This window comes from Mus caroli, chromosome 2 (genome assembly GCF_900094665.2).
Source record: "Mus caroli chromosome 2, CAROLI_EIJ_v1.1, whole genome shotgun sequence".
Taxonomy (NCBI): domain Eukaryota; kingdom Metazoa; phylum Chordata; class Mammalia; order Rodentia; family Muridae; genus Mus; species Mus caroli.
The window spans coordinates 88098830-88125221 of record NC_034571.1 but is presented as its reverse complement, the minus strand read 5'-3'; the positions used below and the strand labels follow the sequence as shown (position 1 = coordinate 88125221).

General features: G+C 44.5%; 1 protein-coding gene across 3 annotated transcripts in view; it reads left to right on the top strand.

Annotated features, from left to right (window-relative positions):
* Alkbh3 (alkB homolog 3, alpha-ketoglutaratedependent dioxygenase) overlaps positions 1 to 26392 on the top strand; it is a 30587-nt gene that overhangs the window by 3130 nt on the left and 1065 nt on the right. For 2 of the 3 annotated variants that reach the window (XM_021150884.2, XM_021150909.2), the window contains 5 exons: positions 2896 to 2943; positions 4441 to 4544; positions 6054 to 6142; positions 11122 to 11331; positions 26093 to 26191. In XM_021150884.2, coding sequence (XP_021006543.1) covers positions 2896 to 2943; positions 4441 to 4544; positions 6054 to 6142; positions 11122 to 11331; positions 26093 to 26191 — 550 coding nt within the window. Of the gene's footprint in view, positions 1 to 770; positions 806 to 2895; positions 2944 to 4440; positions 4545 to 6053; positions 6143 to 11121; positions 11332 to 26092; positions 26192 to 26392 lie in introns of all 3 variants that reach the window. The other variant, XM_021150893.2, reaches the window with a different exon arrangement.

Genomic DNA, 26392 nt, shown 5'->3' with positions numbered 1-26392 from the left:
TTTTAGCCACCCATAGGGACATGTGAAAAATAGAAGATTCAGGTTTGGGGGGACAAGGGTACTGCAGGGCTGGGGATGGAGTGCAGTCTTATTTTATTTTCATGTGTGTTCACATGTATGGGTGCACATTTGTATGTGCCTGCAGAGGCCAGAGGATGATATCAGGCATCTTCTTCAGTTGATCCCCGCCTTATATTGAACCAGATTATCTCGGTTGAATCTAGAACTTTGCAATTCAGCTGGTCTAACCAGTCAAATTATCCTGCAAGTTTCCTGTCTCTACTTACTGAGCTCTGCCGTTGCAGATAAGCCTCTGTGCCCATTCAGCATTTATGTGGGTGTGGATTTAGCCCCTCATTCTTTTGTATCAACTGAGCTATCTTTTCAGCTTTCACGTAAAAAAAATAATAGAGGAAAAATAGTTTAAAAATTAGGCATCTTGGTATTGTAACGATCATATACATATCAGAACTCCTCTTAGAATATATCTTCCACTTTTTAAAACAGCTCCTTTATTAATAAAAGGGGTTTGCAGCATTTCTGGCCAAGAGGGAAGTTGATTAGTGCTATTGTATGGCCTTTTCTGTCAACTGGCCAGTCTGACATAGTTCTGGGAATTGCAGACACAAAGCTCAGTTTCGGGACTGGAGGCAGGGCTGACAACAGGATAGCTTAAACCTATGGAGCTTGACTTGGCTCAAAATGAGAGGCCAGGCTCTTCTTGACCCTTGGAACCATTCTGGACTTCAGAGCTACCTGTTTCCTTGCAGGTTGTCCGTGCAGCCCCAGAACCCAAAGTGATTGAGTAAGTAAGCTCTGTCCACAGCGAAGTGGGTGCCTGGGGTCATTCCCTCCACCATCTTCCATTTTAAAGAGAATGGCCCAATAATTCTAAATTTTTAGTGGGTGTGAACAGTCCTACCTTAATCTTTGAACTTGGTCTTTTGAGGAGACTTTCTGGGTTTGCTAGTAGTATAGAAAACAGCAAGATCTCTGCACATTAAAGTTTGCCTCTAGGGTAGATTTCCTGGCCCTGTCTGTAAGAGTAAACTGAAAACCAAAAAGGCTTTTTCCTAAGTCACTGGAGTTTGGCTTGGTGAGAAGCCTGTCAGCAGCATTTCCCTAGCAGGCCTTGTAAGAGCTGCAGTAACCTAGGTGACCCTCCAGCCCATTTATTAAAACCGCAAGGTTCTTCCTGAGCAATTTAAGCAATGCTAAATGTCCTTCTCTTGTATTGATCTGTGTCTGAATGTTCTCTAAAGCTGGGGAGAGAATCTTTGGCTTCTTTTCTCCTGCCTCTCACTTTCCACCTGATGTAAATAAATCATCAGTATGAACTATCCTTTTATGCTAGCAGTTAGCATCAAGCAGACGTTCTGCTCATAAGTAGTCTGTTATGCTATTTAGATATTGGTAGATTGGCTTGTACAAGAATTTGAAGCTAACACAGATGTTACCATAGTCTCAAGAAATATCTAGTCTCCTCTTTGTGACAGGTTAGCTATTTAACTAGTCCTGAGTTCTTTCCATTTCCCTAGGGTTTGATTTCCTTGTCTATATGTTAAGGGTTTGTATTCTAATCATTTAAGCCCAGTCTAGGTCTGTGTGCATAGACAGTATTACCTCAATCACTGATGGAGTGAGTGAGGCTTAAGTAGGTGAGGCTGCAATTAGAAGTTGGCAACCTGAGGGAAGTCAGAGCATCCACCCCTGTTGGTTCAGCCTTGCTGAATCTGAAGTTTTGTTTGCTAGTTCCCAGAAACCTGCCCCATGTTTAAAGTGAGACAGTTTGTACATGTATGTCAGTGTATCTCATTAAAACAGAGTATTCATACCTCAGGCCCTGTATAGATAGATGGCTTCTGTAGAAATGTGTCACTATGAAATATGTGCTAGCCATGCTAATTCAGCTCCTAAGAGCCTAGCTCAAAGGTCATGAACCACTGACTAGAACCCTAGAGAGAGAGAGATGAAAACCTGTTAAAACAGTAAATGACCTGTCTTCTCTGTTGCTTTTCTGCACTGAACCTTTCACTTGCATATCTGTAGTTTTGTACCTTTCCACATTTGATTAAAAATTCAGTGATCTTTTATCACCCATCCACTGTGTGCAGGCTGTGAGAATAAGCCATTCTTTGCCCCATAAGGAACCCATAGTCTAGGGAATAAGATAGTCATGTGAAGAACTTGTACTTCTGTATGGAAGATCTAATACTGGCCCAGGATGTGATGGTGATGTTACTGGTACAGATTAATGGTCAAAGAAAGTTTAAAGGGAGAGCTAAGTGAGATTTTTGTAGGGGAGTCAGAGGTTTCCACTTGGCCATACTAGGAGGTGAGCTGACTGGTAGGGAAATATTCCAGCATACAGAAACACGGGCTAGAAACACCTATAGTTCTGTGTTAAGGGGGTGTAAGCAGTTGATACTGAGGATGGTGACACTGGGAGTTGGCAGAGGAGGGTCTAGGTCTCAGGGACCATGAGTACAGTTATAGGGACACTGAAGGCTTTTTACTCAGGAAGATCTCACTAGACATGTATCTTTGAAAGTAACAAGCTCAAGGTTTTGAGATGTGCTTGCCCCCTGGAGAGTACTCCAGACCCTCCTTTGGTGATAGATTTTGATACTGTATCAGCCTATATTGTGGGTGAGACCTAACCTGGGTAGAATCAGAAGTTGATTTCTCCCACTTTTGTTTCATGGCCTGAACCTGTCAGGGTTCTATTCCCAGTGCCATTGAGGATCCACTACCATTTCCCTTGTCTAGCTGTTATAGAGGTGGAGCTTATGCCTCCCTCACAGTGTTTTCTGTAGGAAATGAATCCTGGGGAAGGCAGAAAGGATAGATTGTTTTAGCCTCCCACTAATATATGCTTTTCCTCTGCCTCTTTAGCAGGGAGGGTGTGTATGAAATCAGCCTGTCACCTACTGGTGTGTCTAGGTAAGTGAATCCTCATTGGAACCTGACTGCGGCTATCATTTGAGTTATCATCTCTTTAAACTTGTCTTATTAAGGAACAAGACTTGGGCAAAACTCCTTTTTACAAAGTATTGCTAGCATCAAAATATTTTCACAGCTTCTGGCAGTTACACAAACTGCTGTGACTGCAGTGTCATGAGGAAGCAAGGCCCAAAGAGATAGTCCTTTCTCTGCACCCCACCACTCACAGTAACTCAGTGCCAGAGCTGGCTCTAGTCTTTTGCGAGTGCTTCATCATTGGTGCTACACGGATTGGCAATTATAAGAGAATTGTTGTATACTTAAATCATATATATCTTAATACACAAATATATTATCACTGTAAACCAGTGAGATATTTTTTTTAAAAAATCCATCAGAAATGACAAATGAAAATTGCTTATAGTAGCTTCTGCTGGATATGAAGCACCCTGTAAAATGTGACTATTGTTTTAATCACCTATAAAACCTCTCTGTCTTAGTTTGTTTTTTTATTGCTGTGATAAAAACCATGGCCAAAAGCAATGTGGGGAGGAAAGGGTTCGTTTTACAGCTCTCAGGTCACACTCGATCACTGAGGGAAGTCAGGCAGGAACAGAAGCAGAGGCCATGGAGGAATGCTGCTTACTAGCTTGCTCCTCTTGGCTTACTATGTCTATGTTGTTAAACACCCCAGGACCATCTCACCAGGGATGATATTACCCACCGTAGACTGGGTTGTCTCATCTCAATCATCAGTCAAGACTGGCTGGTCTGATGAAGGCCATCCTTCAGTTGAGACTCCTTCTTTCTGAATGACCCTGGTTTATGTCAAGTTGACAGAGATAAAAAAGCAAAACCGAAACCAACCAACGAATCCAGACACTCCCCTTTAAAGCAAATTTTGGTTGAGCACATCTTGTTTTAACTAAGTAGCTTTAGATGACCTCTGGATCTTTTAAATCCCATGCACCTTCTGAGGGCTTGATGCTGTCAAGACTGCTCAAGAGAGTGTGGGCTTCCAGAACTTTCCTTAGGAAAGGGATCAAACTGGCTTTTTTCAGCTGAAACTGTCAGGATAGGATATATTTATGTTTATATTTAGTAAGATGAGACATCATTTGGGTACATTTATTTTGAAAGCCATGATGGTGTCTGTCTTCTAATTGGTGTAGTTTTAAAAACCTAGAGGCATTAAGTGCCTGCCCTTGGTTTTGAAGCCACATCATGCTAATCATTTCTGCCACTTGTCTCCTTGGCAGAATCTTGGATACTGTTTGAAGCAGAACTCTATAAAAGCTCCATACATCTCTTGTACTCTCTTATGTCTTTAGTGGTACCATGAAAAGAGTTTATTTTATGTGAAGCTCGCATGGGAGGGAGGTGGTGCGATGATTCGCTCTTCTTTAGAGTGAGGATCTAATCAAGTGAGCCAACAGAAATTACTCTAGTCCACCTTTTCTGTGTACTTTAACTATTGATGGTTCTTTCTGCATTAAGGGTGTGCTTATATCCTGGCTTTGTGGACTTGAAGGAAGCTAACTGGATCTTGGAGCAGCTTTGTAAGGATGTCCCCTGGAAACAGAGGATGGGCATCAGAGAGGGTAAGTAGGCCTCTGGGGTACAGTTGTTGCTGCCTAGTCCCCATTCAAATGTTTTTGAATTCCCTATACTGCTTAACACAGCTGGACTCCCCAAGGCACAGACAGGAAGTGGTATGCCAGGCAGAAGCCATAGCCTACAGAGGCTCAGAGGTTAGGGAGAGCAGACAAGAGAGAGGCAAGACCTCACAGAGCCAAGGAAGCCCTACTAGCTGGCCTGTGGCTAACAGGCCTCTCCCTTTTGCTTTAACTGCCTTCTCTAGTAGTTCAGATGCTGCCAAGTTCCTTCTTCACATAAGTTTCTAGAGCTTTCCTTTTTGCTAATCCATTTGGCACACATTTTTCTGCAGACCTTCTTACTGACTTTGTGTTCTTTCTTTCCTTCCACTGGAGTCAGCCAGTCTCCTCCAGTTTCAGTGTCTGCTCCCCTGAGCTTGTAAAGGTACACCAGAATTGATTAGCTTCCTGAGATCTGCCCCTCACTGCTGCTCTCCCAAAACCAGCAATGCCTGCCATACCACACATGACCACTAGGAGGCACCTGTGCTGTGACCTAGACTCCATAGGACATGCAAAGAGTTTGAACTGCTTGTGAAGAGACAACGTGTATGTTAATTGGCTTTTTTAAAAATTCGGGTGTCAGAACAGGAGCCTTTTTAGGGAAGCCTTCCCTCTACTCTAGAAGTTTCTATAGTGTGGCTTTGGTTGCTTGCTTCAGGATTCCAAGCAGTTGTTAATTTTGAGCAAATTATACCTCAGTGACTCTGTAATTCTAGATTTTCTTTAATAGGACATAAATTATAAGATTCTTGTGTTAATTAAGTAAATTAAATAATGCATGATATCTGCTTAACAACGCTGGCTGATGTGTGTGTGTGTTTGTGTTTGGCCTTTAGTAAACATTGGCTCCCCCACTCCTCTTTTGGCAGTTCTAGGGTCAAACCCAGGGTCTCGCGGCTTAGCAAGCACTAGCGCTGAGCCACATGTACCCAACCTGGGCTTGATCTGTTGTTGTGACAAACATCTGTTGAGGAGAGATGGTAACTCCCTAACCTCTCTAAAACAGTTTAGATAGCATGCGCTGTGACCAAAGCAGGCACGTGGTACAGTAGCTCACACTTTTTAGATCATAAAAGCATGCGCAGTGTTGCTAGGACACAGGGCTACTGGATTCTCTTGCTTTCAAATGACTTGTTGTTTTTTCATGAGGTCCACTCTCCATAATCTGCTTTTTGAGACTTTTTGGGTTTTGCCATGAGTGAAACAAACAGAACTCCTTTCTTCCCCAGAGCCTTTACCCTGGCTGTCCCTGCCAGCATGCCTTATTTCCTCTGTAGCCCTTCCAGGTTCTACTAGCCACCTCCCATTTCCTGTCTGAGGAAGGGACTGGGGTCATCCCTCCTCTCCTTTTGTTCCCCATGCTTCTCGCACAGTGCAGGCACACAATGGCTGGTAGCAGGTGCACCTCACCCAGCAGCAACTGTCTCAAGAGCCCTGTATTTTCTTTCTCAGATGTAACTTATCCGCAACCAAGACTTACAGCATGGTATGGAGAGCTTCCTTACACTTACTCAAGAATCACTATGGAACCAAATCCTCACGTATGTTACAATGATGTCACTGCTGTGGCTTGCTAGTCTCAGTGTCCAATACTGCAAGTAATTCCTCATAGAGGCACATGGTAGTCACGTTTCAGAAAATCCTCTGGGCTCAAAACCTTGCTTCCGGTCCTCTCTGTGCCCATGATCTACAGATGGGCTTGGAGGATGGGAGCAAACTGAAACAGTGAACTGGGCCTGGAGCCTCGGGTCCCAGGGTAATGAGCTGTTTCTTCCTGACCCCTCCTCCGTGAACACTGCTGTGTTTCATGTATAGCACATCCCTACGGCTGGCAGTGAGGGCAGAGAGTCTTTCCACTTCTCAGCTCTGCTGTTACTTGTATGGAATCTGGGTTTTGTTGACTTTATATTCGTTCTGTGGGTACAGTTTCCAGACTTGCAACTTCTTGCCTCTTGGGCTTGTTTCTACTGATGCCTTTGTTTTTGAAGATTTCCATGACAGCTGAGCATAGTAATACATGCCTATAACCCTGCAACTCAGGAAGCTAAGGCAGCGGGGATCATAAAGTTCAAGGCCAGACTGAACAGCACAGTAAAATCCTATCTCTTAAAATAAAAAAAAAAAAATCCGTAGCTGGGTGTGGTGGCGCACTCCTTTAGTCCCAGCACTTGGGAGGCAGAGACAGGCCGATTTCTGAGTTTGAGGCCAGCCTGGTCTACAAAGTGAGTTCCAGGACAGCCAGGGCTACACAGAGAAACCCTGTCTCGAAAAACAAAAAACAAAAAACAAAAAAATCCGTGTAGACAAAGATATTTCAGTATATAAATAAGCTTGTCCAAAGGCTAGATTTAAGGTCCCAGAACTGGCTCCCAGTTTAGTTCCTGGACTCTCGCCTTGACGAAAATGTTATGCTTTACTGAAAGAGACGTTGAAGAAATGGAGTTTTGCTTATTCATTGGGACACAGAAATGTGGCATGTTTGAGAGTCCTAGCAACATGTAAGTACAAAATCCCTGTGTGCCGAGGTACCCAGGGGCAACATGGACCCAGGAGGACAGGGCAGACTGTCACAGGAAGAGCCCGCTGCTTTGAAGGGCTCTACTCCTAGGGCTGGGTGAAGCCCCAGAAGTGGAAACCCCCTTTTCTCTGAAGTAGATTTGGAGACTCTGAGGGAACAGAAGCTGCCCCTGCTCTGTCACAGCCATTTACCTGCTTGTCTGTGGCCACAGCAGTGAAGCTGGAGGCTAAGCAGGCTGTGAGGAGGTCCTTTTTCATTTTGTCCCAGCTTATCTTTCATTCAGCTTTCTCAGTCAGGCATTGCCATGTGTCTGTTGGGGACAGTTCTTGGGCTTAAAAAGCCATTTTGATAGTACACAGAAACCATGGCCTTGCTCAGTATTGTCTTTCACTTTCAAGGCATGTTTGTTTTAAACAGTTTTCAAAAGAAATTTTTTCAATGGCAAGCCTTTTCAATTATAGTCTCAGCACTTAGAAAGAGATAAGAGGGCTCTAGGTTTGAAATAGACCCTTCCCTGGAAAAACAGAATTGGCTTGGTGATATGGCTTAGTTGAACAGTGCTTACCTTGTGTGCACAAGGTCCTGGGTTTTGTTCCTAGCACCATAAAACATAAACCAGCCAACCAAAACAAAACCCCCTACCTAAAATGAATAAAACTTAAATATTGCCTATGTATGATTTTCTTAACTGTATATCCTTTAAAAATCTTAGTATCAGTAAATTTAATACCTGTATAATATTTCATAGTCTTTGAGTACAAGCCTCTTGCTGGAAATTAAAATTGTCAAAGTAGGGATAGAGAGATTGATCAGCCAATAAGTGCTTGCTACACAAACAGAGAACTCTCATGAGCTTGAGACCCCAACTCCACAAACCCAGGTAAAACAGCATAAGGGTACATATTTGGAATCCCAGTGCTGAGAAGTTTGCTGGCCAGTTAGACTAGCCTACTTGGTGAAGTCCAGGCAAGTGGACAATCCTGTGTCCAAAAAATAATAATAATAATAACAAAGAACTAAACTGCAGCTCTGGGATGACACAAGAAATTGTCTTCTGGTCTCTGAGCATGTACATGTGCAAACACATTCACACACACACAAAAGAGCCTCAAATTACAATTCTGATTATGGAGTATTTTCTCTCTCTCTCTCTCTCTCTCTCTCTCTCTCTCTCTCTCTCTCTGTGTGTGTGTGTGTGTGTGTGTGTGTGTGTGTGTGTATGTGTGTGTGCTTTATTTTAAGATGGCCTTGTTAAATAGACTGTCACCAAATCTCTATAGCTGAAGATGGCTTCAAACTCAAAATCCTATTTCCCTGACTGTCCACAGTGATGTTACAGGCATGGCCACAATGCCCAGCTTTTGTTGTAAGTTTTGAAACTGGTTTGTCTTTGTATAAACTGAATGATAATGGACCCTATATATAAAATACATTAAAACTTAGTTGTCTGCAGGTCCCACCAACATGACCACTTTCTGTAGACCCAGACCCACCTCTGTGGCACTGAGGCCACTCTTAACACTGAAGCCTGTTCTGTGACTTCTGTGTTCTTACATATTTCCTCAGATGTCTTTTAAGGATAGAGTGCCTTCACTGAACAGCAAGATGACGCTGAATTCTAATTTAGACATTCGCTTCTAAAGGATCTCTATTTAGAGAATTGGTTAAAGAGTCTAAATTAATCCTCCATTACCCACTCCATAGCTCCCTTTCTCTATACTTCACTCCCAAAAAAACCATATACCCACTTAGAAACATAATGCAAACTTGATGTTGTCACAGTGCTGAGTCCCAAGCAAGTCCAGCAAGTGCTAATGAGATTCTCAGTCCCATTTTGGAAAAGCCATCTTCTTTACACTCTTGTTTTCTTGTTAGGTGTGTAATTCTAGCATCTCTTGTCTCTCTGTGAAGGTAAATTACAGCTGGAGGTGGGCAGGAAGCACAGCTCACCCATGCGGTGGCTGCGATTTCATTTTGACTTTGTTCTCTTGAACAAGGGCCAGCTTAATAACATTTTTGTTTGGTTTGGTTTTATTGACCTGCTCTGTTTCTTTTCTAAATTCTCTGCATAGTAAATGTGATGCTGATAACCACAAAGTGACCCAGCTTTTGTTCTAGCTTCACATTGCAGAAAAGCTTTGCTGCTCCAGTGCTTCTGTGGCAGAAACGGGGCTGGGCTTAGTACTGCACTGTCCTTTCTGAGCACCCATCCTGTCTCTTCCAGGTGGAACACAGCAGTACTTCTTAAAGGACAGCCTACGGGTCCAGGAAGCCTTTGTAGGGACTGTGTGTATGTTTTCACTGCTGTGCCAAGAGTGTGTGTTGGTAGCTGTGTGGCATCTGTTCCGATGTTGCAGAGCTGTAAATGGTAAATGGCAAGCCCCTCAGCATCATCAATCAATCTGCCAGAGATCTCCGTGCTCCTCACCACTGAGCACTTCACTTAAGAGTGTGCAAATGCAGAGTTTAGCACCCATGAGATGGTTCAATGGATAAAAGCACTTGTCCCCAAGCTTGATGGTCTGAATTTAATCCCAAGAACCCAGGTGGTGGAAGAGAACTGACCCCTGAAAATTAGTCCTCTGATCTCTGATTTCTGATGGTTTCCATGTAAAAGATAAGAAAAAGTTTGAGCAATCGTCAAATTCTGAATTGAGACTATCTCAAGAATCAGCCCAGGCTGAGCTTTGGATGCACTCACAGATCCTGCTATCTGTCTGACAGGGCTGTGCACAGATTTTAGCAGGATAAATGCAGACTCGGAAGAGTGTGCTGTGGAGACAGTGTGGAGTTTGTAAAATGGGCCGCTCTCATCCCAATTTTGTATTGAACATACCAAGTTACACAGAGTGGTTGTTGCATTTTGAATAAATTACCAAAAGTGTGTTTATCTTGACACAGGATCTTAGTACATGGCCCAGACTGCTCTTGAACTTCTTTCCTGCCTCAGCCTCCCTGCCATTATAGCATGTGCCACCACTCTCACTCTAATTTTAATATAGTAAATATCAAAAGCTGTAACCTCTAAGAACAGAGGTTCAAACCAGGCATGGTGGTACTCACCAGAGAGGAAGAAGCAGGCAGATCTCTGTGAGTTCAAAGCCAGCCTGGCATACATAGCAACCAGGCATCCAAGCCTGGCATCCAAGCTAAGCAGGACTACATAGTAAAACCCTGATTCAAACAACAACAGTAAAATTCATCAGAGGTTATTTGAGGCCATCAATAATTTTAATAGTATAAAGTTTGAAAACCACTGTTCTAAAGAACAGATGAGGCTCTTTAAGTAAGACACAGAATTGTAGAGAGCCAGTACACACAACCTGTTACTGATGTTCCTGTGCACGTGGCTGCACGGTGTAAACTACGTCACTAAACTGGGTGTGGACAGCAAGCAGTGCTGTGCAGTATGATTCCATTCATAGTTTTATAGCTCTAAGAGTGGTCCTGTTCTACAGAAAAGAAAAGAGCACGTGTTCATCGACATACCATAGACCAGGAAAGCCACACACTTGCTTTGGCCTCCCAAGTGCTAGGATTTCTGGCACACACCACTAAGTCAGGCTTTGGGTTCTATTTTTATGAAGTTAGCCTCTAAATATTAAATATTTCTCAAGAAATCAATTTTGTTGTTTAGAATAAAATATGAACAGAATAGGAGGCACCCAGTTGAGAGCTCTCTTGCTCTTTACTTGAGCCTGGCTGTGTGGATCCGTGAGCTCCGGCAGCCCCACTGTCCCTCTTAGTGCAGCACTAATGTTCCTGAACCACCCTGAACGTCCTGGCATTGGCCTCTTTGTGAGGCCATGCACTGCAAGGGAAACAGGGGCTGCTAGACAGCTCCATAGAGATAGAGGGAGACGGCCAAGCTACTCTTATGCCTTCTGTTTATTGTATTGCCCTCTCAGAAACCCGCTGACTTCATATTTCTTTCTGTTTTTTTTTTTTTTTTTTATGGCTGCCCATTGTGTCTTGTATGCCTGTCCCTGTGCTTGCTGTCAGTGGCTTCCTGTGCTGTGGACTCTGAAGGGCCGCATTGAAGAGAACACCAGCCACACCTTCAACTCCTTGCTGTGTAATCTTTACCGGGATGAGAAGGACAGCGTGGACTGGCACAGCGACGATGAACCATCCCTGGGGAGCTGCCCCATCATTGCTTCCCTCAGTTTTGGTGCCACTCGGACTTTTGAGATGAGGAAGAAGCCCCCACCTGTAAGTATTCTCTGCCATAAACACAGGCTTTCCTTACCTCCTAATCCGTGAGGAGTACGGCTCTCCCAAAAGCCACTGCCTCCATGTTAGCTGGTAGGAGTACATGATATTGGTGAGACGCTTTCAACCAGTTGCTTCCTTCATAGGAAACATGGCCTGCCAATGCATGCATTTGCTTATCCAGCAAGAATTTCTGTCCTGTGCCAGGTCCTGTGGACCCGTTACCACTGACGGAAAGGACAGACAGCCCTCACCCTGTGCAAGGCATTTATTAGAGAAAGCATTTAAGTGGCTGCAACCATGACTCATGCTGTGACTGAAGAGTTACAGAGGGTGACTTGGAGTAGTGGGAGCAAGAAGGGAGATTCCAGAAACTTGGAAAGATATCCCTGAAGTGGCTATCATTTCCTGTGCACCTGTGTGGCATGCCACTGTCCTGTGAGGGAGCATCATGCGGATCCTTCTTCCCTTCTTAGTCACCTGCTGAAAGGTGTGTGAGCCTGTGATTTCTTGAGGGAGAGGGAAGCTCAAACCAGATCATCAGGCAATAGTGTGCCTAAGCTGAGGTTGGGAAGTGGCAACTAAACTGACTTGAATTTCATTCTGGCTCTTGTTTAAATTACGTTGGATTTGACTCCCAAGTCTAGCCTTAATGTTTTGAATCAAAAGTGAACCTTAGAACAAAAATGGAAAACTGGAAGAAATTCCAAGAGAGGAAACTCACTAAGTCATCCTGATTTCAGAGTTCCTGGTTATTCATCCTGCATCATTAAACCAAGCCCCAGCAAGTGTGGAAGGCCAGCAGGCTGTGTTTTGATTATGACCTAATTCAGGCCTCCCACCTGTCTCTTCTGCTTCAGGTACTTGCATAAGAGCCGATGCAGGTTGCTGTCCTGCAGTGCCGTTGGGTCTCCATTCATGCTGCTTTATAGCACATTGACTTATTTGGCACCTATGACATCAAGCTCCATTTCTTGGTGTAATTTCCATGTTTAAAAGTTTGCTTTGCTTTTGTTTCCACCTAAACTTTGCTTGTTGATGGTAGAGCATTCTCAGTCACAGTGTAAGAACCTGACCACATTCTTTGGGAGCTTTCTTGGGGACTAGAGAGTTGGAGTTGAGCACTAGATTGCCTGGCCTTTGCTGGGGTCTTTTAGGCATGGTTAGACGTCTGTGCATGGATAGAAGTACTTGGATCCCATACTGCATGTCTGAAGAGATGTTCTTGCCTGTGTAAGACTCCTGTATTACAGATAGCGGAGGAACACTGTGTATCTGATGTTTGTCAGACACTCTTCTTAAGCTGACAGATTGAACGTCAGCTCTTTCCCAGGACGGTCCTGGGGTTGTAGAGTAAGCAAGTAAATAGGTTAGGTGTGCCTGTGAGTAAGCCAAGATTCCACTCTTCCCTCTCTTGGTTCTTTATAAGTATTTGTTTTGTTGCCAAATGTTTAAGTCTTTAGTGACCATTTTACATATATATATATATATATATATATATATATATATATATGCAGCGCCACCCCCTTGTGGAAAAAAGTAGGGGACTATTTATAGATGGGAACTTAAGAATTCCCAAAGTATGCTATCTGGGTAGTTTCCATGTACATCTAGTTCCCAAGTGATAAACATGAGCAGTGTGTTAGTGTCCAGAAATACCCCTTCCTGTCTCCCCTCCCAGCACAGAAGCCCTTCATTCCCTCTTTTCTAAGACCTGTCTCAGGGACTGGGCCTACAGCTCAATGATACAGTGCATATGCAAGGCCCTGGGTTCTAAGAGCGTAACAGCCAAACCAAACCAAAGCCCGATGCGTGGTGAACAAAAAGGATGTATTGGTAGTCACTTGTTATGTTGTAGGCTGGTGTGTAGTCAGCAAACAGCACACACAGCATTGTTTCTGGGTGTGAGTATGTGGAGCATGAAGTCTGTTTTTCAGAAACCTGGGAAAGTGTAGGTCATGGAGTAGTGAAAGAGGTCAGGTCCCCTCAGTGTTCCTGGACTACAACTGTGCCAGCTGTGTTAATGGAACATAATTCATCTCATAAGTGAGAAAATTTATTTGAGGTCTTGAAATAAAGTTGGCTGCGGAAATGAGTTTGGGAAGAAACATAAACAGTCAGTACCCCAGGTTACTGGCTCTAGTAAATTTTGGCTGCTGGCCTCATTTTAACTGATTGAATTTGGCACAGTTCTTGTGCATATTCTCTATTTTGACTTTTGTTTAAGATGGAGAAACTGAATGTTATTGTGTTTGAGATTATAATCACACATTGGTGATTACGGCTTAGAAGTTCCACTCTTGAGTAAACACAGTTCATGTTTAAACTTTTGAGGACTCACTCAGGCTTCATTAACAGATTCCAAAATTCTGGAGCCCCATAAATGTAACCAAATGCAGAAGCCTTCTTTGAGTTGACAGCCATGAAAACATTTCTCAGGGTATACATCTTATTGCAAATGGGTCCTTTCCCAAAGGATTCACGGGAACTTGCTATGCAAATCTTTGTCTCCTTTTCTATCTACATTTAGGGACTAGTTCAGAGAGTAAGCCTTGTGACTCCTAACACAAAGTGAAATTGTACATTAAACAGAAAAGTCACTCCTCTGTGTGGGCCTTAGAGGACTTACTCTCTGAATGTCACTGCTGGTTGTAGTTTTCCTGGCCAACAAGGCAGGTAAGTGAGTTAGTGACTGTAGGAGAGAGTCCCCCACACTCTAGGAGGGAGTCCCCACACTCTAGGAAGGAGTTCCCCACACTCTAGAATAGAGTCCCCCACACTCCTTTCAGCTTTGTTCTGTTGGTTGAGAGGCTATCATCTGGTTTCTTATCTGAAGCAGATGAAGGGCAAGAGATTTCCTGTATTTAACATAGGTGTAGAGTTTGAGGCAAGCCTTTGGGACTACTTTCAAAGACATTTCGTTTTTTCAGATAGGATCTCATGTCACAAAGGCTGGCCTTGAACTTATGATTCTCCCTCCTCTTTTTCCCCAGTGCTGGAAATGCATTCACTACCATGCTTGGCAAGAGAAATAGTCTTGCTTTTTATTTTTTAAAAAACAAATTCAGATTCTTCCACCCCTGTAGCAGCTGCTTGCTTTGCAGTCTGCCACCTCTGTCAGTCTGGCTGCTGATCTTCTGAAAGCTGCCCCACATTCTACACAGGTTTTCACACAGTCTCCCCCATGCTAAGATGATAGTAGAGCTCTGGTCCTATCCACCCTCTGATTGGTAGAGCTGTCTGGACTAACCGTGGAATGTCGAGGTGCCCTTCTTTCCTACCCTGCTCTCGGAGCCAGTGGAGTCTCATTTATTTTGATTGTAGAGAAAACTACTCTTTCCTCTAGTGACAGTAAGGTACTAGGGGCACGGGGGACTTCTTTGGTCTTGTTTTGTACCTGATCCCTTCTTTTGTATGGGTCAAATCAGAGACTGGCCAGCACCAGTCTGTCCTGTCCTAAGACAAGGGAAAGCTTACCAAATACTTGTCAACAGATCTTTGTATCCTGTCAGAGTGGGTTCATGAAAGCTTTTCTGCACTGCTTATCCCAAGCCCAGTTGTATTTTCCAAACTATATCGTGTCCCTGTTTGCAAGGAGTAGCTTGGTTCTTTCTCCCATCTAACTCTAATTCTATACAGAAGAACAAACTAGAAAAGGAACTACAAAAGCCGCTTGGCAGGCTGCTATTTCTCTGTCGGTTACCATGGAAACAGTGATGGCTGGGGGGTTATTAGATAATAGCAGGAAGTTTGTGATGCACTGGAGGGTTAGATGCCAAAAGCCTTGTTTCTGTAGCAAATTACCTTGGATGAGCTCTTTTCCTGATCAGCTGCCTCGTGCCTGTGGGAGGAGCTTCTCTCCACTCCTAGATAATCTAGTTGAGGCTTCTGTCTGAGCCATTCCTCTCCTCAGCACCTTATGAAGGGAGTGGTAGTAAAAGCAAGAGTAATGGTGAGTCTCTGAGAACACACTGCTAAATAATTTGTTATACACTTCTGGGAATACTAGAGTATTAAAAAGTCAGCCTGATCATAAATACTGACCCCCTCTCTCTCCCCGACTCAGGAGTTTAGAAAGAAGGAAGATATTGAGATCTAAAGTATTATGGTACTGAATGGAAACAGGCCAGACTAGAGCTGTAGCATTCAAAATTAGGGATGAATCTTCCACCTCAGACAGTGGCCCCCTGTGCTACAGTTTTCACATCATTCTCCTTTTAATTGTTTTGAGACAGAGTCTTGCTTGTCTTACCCACCCTGGCCTCAGGCTAACAGCCTCCAGAGGGCTGGGATTACAGTTGACCATCTTCTAGGCTTCCTCCTTTTCCTTACACCATCTGATTGCAGCGCCTGGCCTGAGAGCTTTCAAGAAACACTTGATAATCGTGTTCTCAAACACCCTCCAGTGAAAGTGGGACGATCAGCCTTACTTCCTGTGTCTGCCCCTGGGCTGGAAAACAGCACTCACCTGTACACTTTATGCTTACTCTTTTCTCATAAAGGGAAATGATCGTTGGTTAGGGACTTCAAGGGAACATGGAAATGCTTTCCCAAGAACATAGTTGGAGTAATCAGTGAATTTGAGCTGTTGTAAATGGTCTGTTGGTTGCTTAATCAAGAGCCAAGAAAGGAAGTGAATGGTGATAAGAATGCAGTGGAATCTCGAGAACAGAGGCAGCCACTGGGTCAGAGACAGTGTGGGGTTTGAACTCCTTGGAGGATGAGGATGTGAATGAGGAGGGTGAATGTCCACAGGAGTGGTGAGTAAATAAAGATATGCAGTAAGACTTGGAGCTTCAGGACGGTGGGAACTCTCATTTGCTTCCTTGCTTCCCAGCCAGAATCAGTGCCCTGGAGTGTTCAGGAAATAATTACTTCCCAAGTGTTTGTTTGCTTGTTTATAGAGAATCTCATTGTGTAGCCCAGGCTGGCCTGGAATTTTAGATCCTCCTGCCTCAGTTTCTGTATATTTGATTATATGTACGACAGCATGCCCAGTGAGGTTCCTGGGATTTAGGGTTTCCTTTCATTCACATTATATGAAAGTGCATGCATCTGTGTGTACATGTGCGTGATATGTGTATGTGTCAGAGCATGCATGTTGCCACTTCACACATGGAGATCAGAGGGCGACTTACAGGATTTGTTGGTTCTGTCCTTCCCAACATGTGGGTCCTGGGGATCACACTCAGATCAGCAGGCTGGATGGCAGGAGCCTTTACTTGCTGAGCCATCTTTCCAACCTTAGATTTAGTTGGTTTGTTTCATTTTATTTAACATTAGGGAACTTTTGTGTATGTGTGTGGGAATCAGAGGTTGACTCTGGATGACCTCTTTGATCGATTGTTCTCTATCTAATCTTTTGAGAGTGTTTCCCACTGAAAATAGATCTCACTGGGAATACAGAGACAGGAGGATGCCCTGGGGTTACTAATCACTCAGTCTAGCCAAATCAGTGAGATCTATGTTCAGTGGGAAACGCTGTCTCAAAAGATGAGGTACAGTCACATGGTGCCATGCCCAGCTTTTTATGTGGATGATGGATCTCATGCTTATTATATTGGGCACAAGTACATTATTGACCGAGCCACTCCTCCTCTCTACTTCTGGATTTAAAAACCACATTTTTCAAAATAATGTCTTATATTTCTGTGTATGCCACTGCAAAGTATGGGGATTGCTGGCAAACTTGACCTTCAAGCCTTATGAGAGCAGTAGAGGTTTTTCCTACCCTTTGCAATACTCTTAAGACCCGTTCCTGGGGGTTCTGGTGGTTCTGTCATCTCTCTTGGAGGATGGCTAGATAGCTCAGGCAGAAAAGGATTATGTATTTTTGAAGAGTTAGGAGGTCCCATCCTAGGGCTCAGTGAGCCAGCAAGAGGAGCATAGTAGGCAAAGAGATGTGAAGATGGGCAAAGCTAGATCCTGCAGATACTTGGGAATTTCAAAGAGGAGAAATTCAGAACATGAAGGAGCCACTGAATGTGTGGAGCAGAAGAGCTTGGCCTGGGTAATTCTATAAAAGATCAGTGTTGTTCCTCTGTGGAGCCTACGCTAGAAAGAAGCAAGGTCAGAGCCAGGCACCAATTAGGGGGCTAAGGGAAAAGAATACAGAGGAGGGCAAACTGGACCACCAGAGCTAAAGGGAGCATGAGTTTATAAGGAGGCCTGAGAACAGGGAAAGGGAAGAATACTCTACTCCTACTAGATGGAGAGGTAACCATCTTCCACCTGAGAGGGCTCCAGGGGATGTTCAAGCTTGTGGGGACAGCTAGGTTTCAGTTAGCATGAAGAGGAAAGGGTCCCTTCAGGTTGAGGACTATCAAAGCATATGATGGAAGGTGCAGGAAGAGGCGGTGTATGTGATCAGATTCTGTCCAGAATTGGTCTGGGAAGGGGTACTCTGCCATTCCTGGGTCACCTCGGAGGTGACAGTGGTTAGCTGGATGCCAGGTGTAGCTGCATGTGCTTTCCTGATCTTACAGGACTATACTGACTGGTTTTGTGTGTCAGGTTAATACAAGCTAGAGTCATCTGAGAAAGGAGTCTCAGTTGAGGAAATGCCCCCATGAGATCCAGCTATGAGGCATTTTCTCAATTAGTAATCAGTTAGTCTAGGCCATTGTGGGTGGTACCATCCCTGGGCAGGCTCAGCAAGCCATGAGGAGCAAGCCAGCAAGCAGCACCCTCCATGGCCTCTGCATCAGATCCTGCCTCCAGGTTCCAACCCTGTTCAAGTTCCTGTCCTGATTTTCTCCAGTGATAAACTATGATCTGGAAGTGTAAGCTGATGAATAAACCCTTTCCTCCTCAACTGGCTTTTGGTCATGGTGTTTTGTCACAGCAATAGAAACCCTGACTAAGACAAGGATGAAGGGGGTGCTGGTGCTGCACTCTTAGGGGAAGCTCTTTCATGATAGCATTTCCATTAGAGTACATTTCTAGGAAGTATGTGTTACTAAACATGGCATCCTCATCACTGACTTGAGATTTTAAGGCCACATCCAGGGCAGCTGGAATGGCTTTGACTGTGAGTGTAAAGCTGGCCTTCACCCCATCCAGCCCCCAGGACTGTACCAGCAATCAGTCTGAACAAACGCCATCAGCAAGTGCTTCCCTCTGGATTTCATTAACTTCTAGCATGTCTAGTTGAGGAGCAAGGGCAGGGATCTGGCTGCTGGTGTGGGCTACAGTGCTCTGCTTTGGTGTCTGAAGAGAACTGTGCTGCAGCCAAGGACTACCCTGACCTCCAGACCCTCTGTGTGAGTGAGTGAGGCACTGGGGTTCCCCTAGGATCAGTGAGTGTGCCTGGAGTGCGTGACTGCAGGCACCCACCCGCCCTTTCTGCTTACTTTTCTCATTTACTCACCAGAACCTTTCAAACCCAATGAATGCCAAAAGCCAGGGGCAGGACAGGGAGAGATGGTAAAAATCCAAAGAGTGGCATGTAGCAGATGAATTTCACTCTTGGTTTTGAACCACTAAGCTCTGTGGTCCAAAGCTCTGCTATTCCAGGTCTCATTTGGGAGCAGCTGCTTCTGTTTTTTTGTATTTTTAAATAATGTGTTTCAGATCAGTGCCCAGGGTGCTGTCACTTCATTGTGGGCTGAGTCAGCGGAATAACCACAGAGATGATTTTGTGGGATCCCAGCTCTCTGCCAAGTACTTCCCTTTTCACCACCATGAACAAGAGCCCCACTGCATTTAGTGCTGTAGGAACCACCTCAAGCTGGAGAATGCCTGCAGGTGTGCCTGACCTTGGAGCAGTGTTGGTCCCGGACAGGTGCTCACAGGCAATACAAACTCCACTGAGGGAAACCAGCGTCAAAGGGATGATATTGTTGACAAAAGGGACATTATTGGCATAGCCATGCATTGAGAGATAGGGCAAAAAAGAACATGTGGCCTTAGCATGTAGCTACATAGGTAGCTGCACTTACTTTTAAAACATCATTACAGTTGTTAAAAAGAAAACGAGGAGGAAGAGGAGGAGAAGCTGCAGCTTTTAGTGTACTTATCAAGCAGTTTTACCAGTTTTCTGATCCTTGGGCTAGAGAGCTAGGGAACGAACAAACAACAAAACCAACAACCTCCCTTGTATCTGTGGTCAAGTTGAGAAAACTCTGCTTGCTCCTGTCAGTGTTCCAGCATGGATGCTGTGCTATACAACAGAAGGAGTGCTTGAAGGCTACGCTATACAACAGGAGGAGTGTGGGCTTTACTATATGCACAGTGGGAATGAATGGAGGCTGGGACATGACCCTTTCCATATCAAAGGATAACTGTGGCCCTGTGTGGATAGCAATGGGTAGGCAAGACAAGAGACTACCTGATGAGCAGTAGCCCAGCAGGAAGCTGCTACCTTGAACTGGATGTTGTGAGAAGAAGAGAAGTAAGTGGATTGAAGGTATTTGAGGGAAATGAAGCTGTAGAAATTGCCAGTGTTTCAGATATGGGGCTAGAATCAAGAAATAACTCCCACATTTTTGTCTTGAGTGGTTGGTTGGTGGTAGTGCTGTTAATTCAGATGGCAGAGGAAAGGGATTTATTGATTTGATTTTGTCCTTTTGTAAAGAGGTCTGTCCTTTCTCTCAAGTTCTATTTTTATGTGTTGAGTGTTTGCATGTGTATGCACATACTATTTGTATACCAGGTGTGCACATAGGCCAGAAGAGGTCATGGGATCCCCTGAAACTTGAGTTACAGACAGTTGTGAGCTACCATGTGGATGTGGGGAACCCAGCCCAGGTTCTCTGCAAGAGTGTTATGTACTCTTAACTCCTGAGCCGTCTCTCTAGCCCCAGGAATTCTTTTTCTGCATGTAAAGTAGGCCACTGACCATAAAAGCCTTGGCCTCAGTTCTCAGACATCATCCAGATTACGCGACCTTCACGAGGTAAAATGCTGATAACACACAGTTATCACTGAGTGTTGCCTATCTTCTGGGCTGTATTCTAAAAGCTTTACCCTTCATCTGCCCTGAATGCTAAGTGAATGCGGCTACTCTCCCAATTGTAATATGGGGTAATATGTAGATAGGGTAATAACAGACACCATCAGCTGGCTGCATAGGATGGCTTAGGAATTACTTGCTGAATTTAAAGTCATAATGTATTAATGAATACTGTGTAAAGCTATGGGATCGGCACATTCCTACCCAGGACAAGAGAACAGAAGGAAAGGAGCAGACCCCCAGGCTTGGGTCTGTTTTTGTCATGTGGTTTAGTAGCTCAGGAGAGTCCATTGCTGGTGCTAGAACAGTGGGCCGACGGAACCCATAACCAGGTCATCAGGTGTGTACATTATCTCTGTCGGGCCTGCACTGGGTCTCACTATCCTTTGTATGGCTGCTCTAGTCTCCTGAATTATCTCTTTCCCTGCTTACCACAAGTCCTGTCTGGGCTTCCAGGGCTGCTGTAGCCAGTGAGTCTCCCCTGATGCCTCCAGCACAGAAGCTAGCAATTGTCATGTACCCGGTGCTTCCTGTGAGCTTGGGAAATGAGAAGCAGGGAGCAGGTGTTCACTTTGTTTCCCTTGCCCTTTCTGCTCAGTTATGTTTTGTTTTTATAGCTATCTTAGTAACAAGATAGGGGTTTTCTTAATAGCTTTTCTGAGGCTCAGAGAGATGCAGAGGACCAAACACTGCTGTTAACTCAGAGAACACAGGGAAGCATATTTTGTTTGGACAGCCTTTTCTGCTGTGGGAGAGACAAAGACTGTGATATCTGAAGACACAGTAGCATGTGGAGCACTGGAGGGGTCAGGAATGAGCAGCAATGACAGCAGTTACAGGCCAGCTAGGGTGACTGGGGTAGAGCAGGACAGTTCTGCTGGGAAGACCTTGAGCTGGGTGTGGCCTCAGTTGCCCACAATTAAAACTTGAAATTTCCTATAAAAACCCCACTTAGCTCCTTCCCCAGAAAAGCTAAAGGATGAGACAGCACGGGGAGCAGTGACAGGAACTGCTCCTCAACACCATTCACCCCTGTATTGCCCACCTCTCTTTTCTGTTCCTGGCTGATGGCTGGTCCCTTGAGCAAGGTGAATGTGCCTGTCATGAGGAGGCAGTGTGGTGGGACTTGAGCAGCTCACCTCACAATGGAAGCAGTATGGGGAAGTGATGTGGGTTTGAGCACTCCCAGGCCTGTACTCACCCGATGCTCAGTCTCCTGCCAGCTTTTCATTCTAGTTCCCTGTGCTTATGAGAAATGGATAGCATCTCCCGGTGGGTTTACAGCAAGAGTTAGCCATGGCTATGTGTGATGTATGTAGAATCCGACATGCCACCTTCACCATGGTTCCAGCACAGTAAGCGGGTCCAGAAGCCTAGCAGGAAGCCTTCCATTAAGTACTTAGTTGTTGTTATGAGAGAAACATTTGGGTCTAGGGCAGTGTTCTCAAACTATGGGTCTTGACTCCCTTCGGGGGTCAAACAACCCTTACACAGGAGTCTCATATTAGTATCCTGTGTATCAGATACTTCCAATTCATAACAGTAGTAAAATTACTGGTGTATGTTTATGTAATACATGCATTACATGAAGTAGCAATGAAAATAATGTTATGGTTGGAGGTTAGCACAACATGAGGAACTGTATTAAAGGGTTACATTACAGAGGTTGAGAACCACTGGTCTAGGGGATGGCTCAGTGGTAGAATGCTTACCTGCTATGCATGAAACCTAGCCGCCCTTCCCCCACCCCAGAGGCATGGAAAACAAACTGCCCCAAACAAAACAAAAATGCTGTGTAGACTAAAGAGTTAAATCTGAAAAATGTCAACTCTTTTTTTTTTTTTTTTAACTAAAGGAAACGGAGTTGTATATTTAACTTTCCTCAGGATGGGAAAATCCTTTCTAAGCATAAAACCCATGAAAGGTCAAAGAAAGGTCAGTGGAGTCAAGCCCAGATATTTTTTATTCAACATCAAATGACAGTTAAAGAGCAGATAAAAAAAACAAAAGCAGTACCTCTAAGACTGATGCTGAAGGGAATGGCTTGCCAGCTTCATGTCTGAGGTCACCAGTGAGTTTAGCCAAGTGTTAATTCCCACAGCACAGTGGACAGAGACACAGAGACAGAGGCCACAGTGGAGGAAAGATTGGTACTGTCATCCTTCCCTCATGGAGTTACAGACTGCTGGAGGCTTTGCGAGGAAGCAGAAGGAAGGAGCTTGGCACGGTAAATCAAGCACCATCACGGTCAGACCCTTGCCCAGCATTCCAGCTTTAATACTCGATCCAAGATGTTTGTGTTTAGTGATGCTTCACCTCAAGTCTACTTGCAGTAACCTCATTCCTTTAGAAACAACAGCAACAACCAATCAGGAACCCCAGTATATCAACATCTCAGTCTCAGTGTGTTCTTTACTGCAAGGCCCCAGCACTGGTACAGTGTCTGAAACACAGGTAGTCAAATGTACCTGAGATCCTAAAGAAAAAAAAATGTGCTCGTGCAAAGAAATAGCGCGTGACAATATTTTTGAACTATTATGTATTTAAAAACACCCAAGGGCTGTGCTTGTATAGACGGAATACTGCCTGGGAACTCTGGGAGCAGAGTATTCTGGGTACTTTCTTCAGTTACTTAGCATCTGTCTACTGATGTCACAGTGTGTTTCTAAACAGCAGCCGCACACAGCCATTCCCCACCACCCTGACTGTGAGAGCAGGAAAGCTAATGCCTGAAAGTTAAACCTGTACCATCCATGAGTTCTGATGCATCCTAGAGAGAAGATAGGAAGGTTTTGAAGTAATGATGGGTAACCATTTTAGGACAGGAGGGGCTGAGCTCCTGAAAAATGCAGTAGAATGTGCATTACTTTTTCCCGAGAAGGAAATTGCCTAGTTTCTTGTCTGTGATGACCGTAATGACAGCAGTAAACATCCAGTATTTTCTCCTAAGTACTGTCTTCCTGAGGAAACTGAATAGCTTAGCATTTTGGTGGGGTGGGAGCAGGAGTGTGCAAAGTCTCAGCATTCTTTAGGAATGAGTATGTGAGCATCTGGATAGACTGCTGGACTCGAGAGTGAGGGTAGTCTTCAGCCCTGATAGAAAAAACATGCCTTTTGTGATGTTCTTTCTGTTTATAAGGTTTCAGCATCTGCAGTCACCACTCACTCCCCCATAGGTTGACAACATCTGCAGTCACCACTCACTCCTCCATAGGCTAACTGCTGCCTTAGAAGCTTCTTTTAGCTGGGATCAGGGATACACATTTTTATCTTAAGCACTGTATTGCACACATATGCATATTGGAGTACGTGCGTGTATGTATGTGTTCATGCGTGCATTCATGCATGCATGTGTTTTTTGCTTGCCTGAGTACAGCAGGCTCACAAACGTGAACTTTGGTAATACGGCCATTGGTAGCCATGACTGAGCCTTCTCTGACAGTGTGGCCCCTGCTCCCCACATCACCTAGCCTTTGCAGATAGCAGGAGCTCCCCTGGCCTTTTATCTGCCTCCTAGGTGGAAAGTTAGAGTGTCACTGCTTCCAGTTGCTGCTTTGTCTTAAGGCAGATAGGTCCATCAGTGAGCTCTACCATTGGGAGGCTCCCTTGCCTTCTTTAACTGTCCGTCTCCTGCAATTAGGAATGTTTTCTAAGTCACTGGTGTTAGGAGAAATCAATTACAAGCCAGGGAGAAACGATATTACCTCTCATACCATGTGCTGGGGTAAGCAAATTCTTTATCTATCCCATTCCTTAGGGACAACCTGAATTGCTCACCCTTTTGCTGTGGTTAGCGGCTAGGCTGGATATTAAATGTGCAAAATACATCCGACATTTTCTTTCCCTTGAAAAATTGAGATCTTTATGCTTCATTTCCACCAGTGCTGATACTTGCCTCTTGCATGTGGAACTCCCTTGTGCCTCTCAGCTCCATTATGGCTTCATGGTTCCAGATGGAGTCACAGTGACCTCCTGTCCCATCTCTACCTCCCCATGGGGGCTGTGGGTGTTCTAGATCTCAGAATTGCCCTTGTGTGCTCATGAAGTCTCCCTCTTATCGTCATTTCACCTTCATCCTCGAGTCGGTACAGTTTACTGATCCACGCCATGTTGTCCTCCCTGAAAGCGGAGAGATCCTTCTGCCTACAGCCAAGTTTTAGCTTGAGCTGATCAGCCTTTCAGTCTGTTAAGCCTTTATAGCCTTCTGATGTCATGGAGGATGGGCCCCCTCTTTTGATGTTTTTCCTTAGCAAGGCGTTCATCTCTTCTAGCATACTTTTTCCAAGCACTAACTTTTGCCTTCTGAAGTAGAGGTGAGTGTGGAGGTGGGTGTGGGCTTCCGTGAGCAGGGTCACTTCCCAGTGTGCTCTGGTTGGCTGACCAGTCAGAGGTCAGTGTTTGAGTGCTCACTGATTCCTGGAAGAGAAAAGGTGACAGACACAAACAAAACAAACCAGCCAGTCAGAAGTTGTTTCAAACATTGCTTATGTCTTCTGTCTGTAAAAATTCTGGCTGTCCTTGACAAAGTCACTGCCAAGGGCTGGGCCCTGGAACCTACACTGTTTATACAAATTTAGTATTGTTTTGATTTTAGATTTTCCTGGGGGAAATCATTGTAAACAGTTAAGTTCTCAGAGAGACCTTTGCAGCAATAAACATAAGCAGTTTGCACTACAGTAACTCCTGCAGTAACCCAAGTGTAACTGTGCATGGGAACGGAGGCAGATGAGCGGATAAACCATTGTCTCTGCCCACAGTGGAAGTGAAGAAAACAGAAAGCTCAGGTCTGTCCCAGTCTCACCCAGGGAGCTCCTAGTGGCTGAGCCAGGAAGCCACAAGGCTGTTCACTGCACCCAGCAGCTCTGAGGAGGAGCAAGCCATCTCTTGCGCCATCTTTTTGCAGGTGTGCTGTGGTGACAGTATCAGGCTTTGAGCTGAGCTATCCAGGTCTCAGTATCCAGGATTTGTGATCTGTTCTCTAAAGCATAAACATCAAACAACCAGGCTTCATAGACAGTGATGGTCTAGTCAAGCCAGAGCTCCTTTCCTCGAGAAATTCCTGCCATTGCTAGAATTCCTGTTTGGAAAGAGATAGGACTGCATCTCTCAAACCCTTAGATTAGCCAAGAGAAGAGCTGGGGTTAGTTCTAAAGCAGTGGCTTCCTACCCGTGAGTTGTAACCTTCGGGGTCAAACAGCCCTCTCACAGGAGTTGCCTACAGCCACTGGAGAACACAGACATTTACATTACGATTCATAACATTAGACAAATTACAGTTATGAAGTATCATTTTATGGTTGGAGGTCACCACAACATGAGGAACTGTATTAAAGAGTTGTAGCATTAGGATGGTTGAGAACCACTGGTCTAAAGTAATTACCAATTAGTGATTTAGTGTATCATAGCCAGGTGAAACAAGCCTTGGACAAAGGCTGTTTTCTTCCTATGATGTTGAATCATAGCACTGTATAACAGAGGTAGGTGAGTCTTACCTCCCTCCTAGGGAGGTAACCCAGAGAACAGTAACCACTTACACAGTTCTTCCTGTTGCCAGTTCCCAAGTCATTTGCACACATCATTTGAGACACAGATTAGCCCTGTGTAGTAGATACTGTCTTCATTTCCATGTTACAAATAAGTGTATTAAAAAACAGAAAGGTAAAATAGCTGGCTGAAGGCCACCGAGCTGGCAAGGGACAGAGCATTATGCAAGTTCCCACAGTCTGGCTCAGGAATGACTGCCTCCAGGTTCTCTTGCTTCATGACCATATAAATAAAAACTTCAGTGGGATGGCCGCTGTTTTCTAGGAAGAAAATGGAGACTATACATATGTGGAGAGAGTGAAGATACCATTGGATCACGGGACCTTGCTAATCATGGAAGGAGCCACACAAGCCGACTGGCAGGTGAGGGCTTGCAGGTAGCACCGATTTGCTCTCTGGAGGCAGCTTCTATCCTGGCTGAGGAGTCATTGCAAATTACACAGAAGCAAGTGCTTATACTGAGCAGGTAACAATAAAATGATGTCATGTCTAAGGAGGTGATCAAAACAGACCTCTCAGCAGAGATTGAAGGTTTTGGTTTTTTGTTTTTTTTTTTTTTTTTTT